At 39.9% G+C, this 5,195-nt stretch overlaps 1 protein-coding gene across 1 annotated transcript in view; it reads right to left on the minus strand.

Annotated features, from left to right (window-relative positions):
* The window catches only part of LOC106527441 (Golgi apparatus protein 1), a gene marked incomplete in the record, with an annotated part of 50,689 nt that overhangs the window by 12,159 nt on the left and 33,335 nt on the right, over window positions 1-5,195 (minus strand). Inside the window, 6 exon segments of the mRNA XM_014022328.1 lie at window positions 485-586; window positions 969-1,111; window positions 1,184-1,307; window positions 1,561-1,698; window positions 3,634-3,726; window positions 4,060-4,177. Coding sequence (XP_013877782.1) covers window positions 485-586; window positions 969-1,111; window positions 1,184-1,307; window positions 1,561-1,698; window positions 3,634-3,726; window positions 4,060-4,177 — 718 coding nt within the window.

The following is a 5,195-nucleotide window of genomic DNA, read 5'->3' on the forward strand; positions in this document are numbered from 1 at the left end:
ACACACACACACACACACACACACACACACACACGCACACGCACGCACACGCACGCACGCACACACACGCACGTTATTATTTCTATCCTTGTAAGGACATTGCGTTGACTTCTCTTTCCAATCAGATGGGACTCGCCCTCCTCAGCCTCCTTTATTAAAGTCTAATAAATGTCTGGGTTTATTGTACTCTATATAAAACATAATTAAACTCTGGTCTAAAGTACTGTAGTGATGGACGCTGCTGTTCCAACTGCACCATATCCTTGTTTACACACCGAGTATGTAAGTACACACTTGGGTACTTTGTACTGAGAAACAAACGTAATCAGGTAACCAGTTACCCTCAGTCATTTGTGAGCATTTATCACCCCCTGCTGGCCACACTGCTGGATCAGTCTGAGCTGAAAAGTGACTCTTGGGTCTGAAGTTAAACAGTCGGTGAACAAAAACTAAACTGCTGTGATAGTGTGAGAATGTAACAAACCTCCTGCACACAGTGCATCTGCAGCTGAGGGTCCAGTCTGTAGTCCAGCGCTGACTCCTGCAAGATGACCCGGATCTGATCCTCACAGTCAGAAGACAAGCGCTGTAACACACACACACACACACACACACACACACACACACACACACACACACACACACACACACACACACGCTTCTTTTTAACATGATCAGTTTCTTTTAGAACATATGAAATAGGCAGATTGACTTAATTTATTTGTATGAGTTTTGTTTATTTATTTATTTATTTTTAAGACTGGACAGTCATTTCTTCGCATAAACTAAATCTTTTGCAGTTTTTTTGTTTTAAGCATTAAATTGTTAGCTAATATCTTATATTTCTTTCATTGTTTTTGCTGCTTCATAATTGAAACGTTAAACTGAGATGATTTTTCTGAGGAAACAGGATGTTATTAATACAACAGAAATAAATGCCTATTATAATATCTGAAGTGGACTCTGACCTGGTCTGCGTATTTGAGCTTGAGGCAGGCGATGACCTGTCCCTCCAGCTCGGTGTCAGCTGTCGCCTTGTTCAGGATGGACTGGCAGAACTTTGGGATGTCGGCTTTACACGCCTTCCTCAGCACCGGGTTCAGCCTGTAGTCTGGACACGCACACAGTCGTATAACGTCTGGTGTTAGAGTTCAGCTCCAACGCTGGACTCGTCTGAGTGTACCTGTGTTCTGGGTGATCTGTCTCTTGGTGATCATCTGTTTGCACTTTGGATCCATCACCTCGCTGTTCTTGTTCTGCTTCAGACACTGGAGAACGTTCTTCCCCTCCGACTCTGTGCAGAACCGCTAAACACACAGAGCAGCCGTTACACTCAGAACCCCTGAAGAACTGAACATCATCTAATGAGCCATGAAACAAAAACATCTAACAGGAAGAAACAACTGCCACTAATTGGACAAAGACAGAAGGAAATAATTTAATCTTAGTTGTCTAGTTTTTCCCTCTAAGTCCAAGTTTGAAATTGTCGTTGGGTCAGATAAAAGGTTTCTGACAGAGGTTTAACTGATTTAAGACATGTTGTGGGTTCAATGACTCTACCCTGATCATGTTCTTGCAGACTCTGATCAGCTGATAATCCAGTTCAGGATCCACCATCTCCAACTCCTGCAGCTTGAAGATCCTCTGATGGCAGCGTTGAGTCAGATGCACCTTTTTCTCCTTCAGACACTCGATAACCTGCAGGAGCACGCACACACACACACACCAACACACACAGAGCATGAAACTGCTGCTTCAAACAAAACAACAAGCACAACAAACACACTGACCGACATCAGCTACCGCCAAAACTGACCAAACAACAACAACAACAACAACAACAACAACAACAACAACAACAACAACAACAACAACAACACAGACCTGCAACAACATTAACCTACTGAACAACAAATAGTCGTATGTCTGGTTTACACACAAAAATAATTATGCAAACCTTTGTACTGAATTAGCCCTTTTTACAATCTTAAAGTGAAACCTGTACTGGATTCTTCTAAAACATTATTGAAGTTTCACAAATGCAGGGGGCGTGTCTCTGGGAGGGTCTTTTATACCAAATCACAGGAGCTGTGATGTAAGCCTGTATCAATCTGTACCGTTTTAACAAATACGAAAATTCAAATGCAGTAGCCACGTTCAACCAATAAAGTGCAGCACTAAAACTGTTTTAGAACAAATTTTGCAGAATTAAAAACATTTACAAAAAAATGTCAAAATTTACACAGAAATATAAAGATAAAGCCCAATTTAGTCAGTTTCTCTGGGGAACAAAAAGTTGACTTTGGGTTTGGTTACTCTTTAAGGATGACCTGATTCTTTTGTCAAATAAGCAAAAGAGGATGCAGTTAAAATTAATAAAAAGGTATTTAAGCTGTTTTGAACATCCAAAACACATCCAACACTTGTTGGCTGCTTGTGCTCTTTAGGTCAGACGTGTGTCGGGAAGCTCCTCTGTTGTTTGAGACGCTGGGGGAACCGTCTGATGGGGGAACGTGGCTCGACCTAACACCGGTCTCTGTTTAATGGTGGATGAAATAAAGAAAGTGGTGGTACTTTATTTACTTTGAGCAAGCGAACGTCGTGTTCACAAGATAATTAATCCACCAGATAATTCAGAGGCGGTCTGTTCGGTAAATTTTACTCCAGGAGCTGCGAGGCTTGTTTTCAAGCTTCAGACTGAACTGAAGCAGCAGCTGCTGACGTCATTACGCTCTTGCGCGATGCTGCGTTCAGGACAAGCATGAAAAACTCACCACTCTTATGCCAATACGGTTGCAATGATGCTTTTAGGTACCAAAATGGAATTGCATGAATATTCACGTGGTGGTTATGCAATGCAGCGAATCGATAATAAAAAATCTGCGTCGACAAATTTACATAATCGACGTCATCGATTATTTCAACTAATTGGTGCATCCCTATAACCATCCACTACTTGGAAGAGAGAAGTACTGAACTGAATAAGATGGCTGTAAATGAGTGCTGCAGGCTTTGTGAGACAAACTTAATTTTAGGAAAATCGCTGTCGTTCACAACTCCTCTTTCTGTTCGCTGATTGGCCTGATTGAAATTCTACCGGAGAAATCCTTGTCTATGGGAGAAAACCCAGACAGAGCAGAGAAGGGAAACTGGAATTAAGCGGAACTGCATATGAAGGCAAGGGTCAGACTAAGTATTAGCAGGCCAGGTCAAAATGTATCACTTAAATGTTATTGTTTTTTTTTTTTTTGTTTTTTTTGCATGATCAGAATGTTGTGCATTGATACTGGAGAATGCGTCTCTATAAACGAGTGCATACAGCCTTCAAACAAAGAACATTTGGAAAAAGTAGAAGCATACAAATCAAAATGGAGCCCCAGATGTGTGTGAGCATTTCACTAAAGGCAGAACAGACATTAATAAAATATTTTATCACTAGGTTAACTTCTGATGGCAGAAATGTATGTTAGTTTACTTCAGTTTATGTTTGTTTGACAAAAATGAAAACATTATAAAGAAACTGCAGCATTTCCAACAAATGTAAGATCAGAAGTGACTTTTGTTTGATTCTAATTCTAAGACCAAATGTTTCCACGCCCCCCTCAGAGCTGAAGAGTGTGTGGAGCTGCTGACCTGTGCGTTACCGAAGGCCACAGTCGAACACAGCTTGTTGATGTCCTGCTTACAAGAGTCATAGAGTTCTGGTTCCAGACGGATGTCCTCTGACTGCTCGCGTTCAACACAAACAGGACAAACAGGAAGTGATGAAACAATACTGTGCAGGATCAAAGCCACTAAACATCACCTCTGATTCTAGTACTGAGAGATTTACTTTCAACACCTGAACAAACTGTTCTGTTCTGTGATTTAAGTCCTTTTAAAGAACAAAACATTAGCTGCTCGTTGCTACAAACTATTTCCTGGGTACAGTTTTAAAACAAGAAGTTTATTATGCTCAATATTAGTGAGTAAGTTCTGTCCTTGTACAGGTTTACACTCAGTGGTCTGTGTGACACAGTACACTGCTGTCCTACTCTATGGAAGGGTCAGTGAACGCACCATCTCCACCTCCTCCACTCTCAGCTGTTTACGACATTTGATGGACACACGCTGCTCCTTGGCGTCCTGCAGGGTGTCGTTTCTCACCGTGGAGCTGAGGCAAATCACAACATCCACCCTGGAACACGGGGAGACAAAAGTCAGGAGGTTAAAAAGGGCTTCAGGTAGGATGTGGAGCTAACAAACAGAACTGCAGCTCCAGGTTTTTTTATTTTTTAATTCAGGGATTTTTAATCAAATCTGAAAACAAACAGGTTTTGTTCCAGCACCTGATGAACTAAACTGGGCAGCTTTTTGTCTTAGAACAAAGAACAAACATCCAGAAACTTTAGACTGATTATAAGAAGGAATTGAATAAAAAATCTGACTACAGTGAAAATAACATGACTTCAGCTCAGAGTCATGGGCCAAGACATTGTGCAGAAATTCTCCAAATTCACAGTATAAAAAAACAACTACTTGCTAACATTATATATTTGCAAATACTGTTACTACTGCTGTTTTATAATCACATACTGTTTAATGGATTGTAATATAATACTTAGTTTTTCTATTTTAATGCAAAGATATAAGGGAGACAGAAACAGCACAACTGAACATGTTGATAGTCACTCTTTAAAATGTCAGCTTTTTCCTGAACTCAGGACTGATTTTAAAACCTGTTTCAGATATTTATTTAGATTATTTTAGTTACAAGTTTATTAAGGGCCAAAGCTGATTTTTTTATTTATCAATAAGTAAATCTATAAATTTAACAGCAGAGAATCTGTTTCCAACAGATTGTAGAGGACATTATGGACATCACTAACCCTGAGCAGCATGTTTAATGAAACTAACACAGATTTATGTGAAGAATGACCTAAAGAGTCTCTTTTAAGAGACAGTTTTATAGTTGGCTCACTGTCAGGGTGTATTTTCACACATGAGATGTGATACACACACGAGGAACAATAAACCAGATTAATTTCTTTATAAATATAAAGTAAATATGCTGCAATTCTGCTTCTCCAGAGCCTGACAAACTGCTGTTAATTAATAAACCAGCTGGTTATTTACCTTGTAGTGAACATATTTCACAAACATTTGTTCCAAAGCAAGAAAACCTCCAAAAACAGAGATCAGTGTTTCCCCTGTTC

The sequence above is a fragment of the Austrofundulus limnaeus genome, unplaced genomic scaffold, assembly GCF_001266775.1.
Source record: "Austrofundulus limnaeus strain Quisiro unplaced genomic scaffold, Austrofundulus_limnaeus-1.0 Scaffold325, whole genome shotgun sequence".
Lineage (NCBI taxonomy): Eukaryota > Metazoa > Chordata > Actinopteri > Cyprinodontiformes > Rivulidae > Austrofundulus > Austrofundulus limnaeus.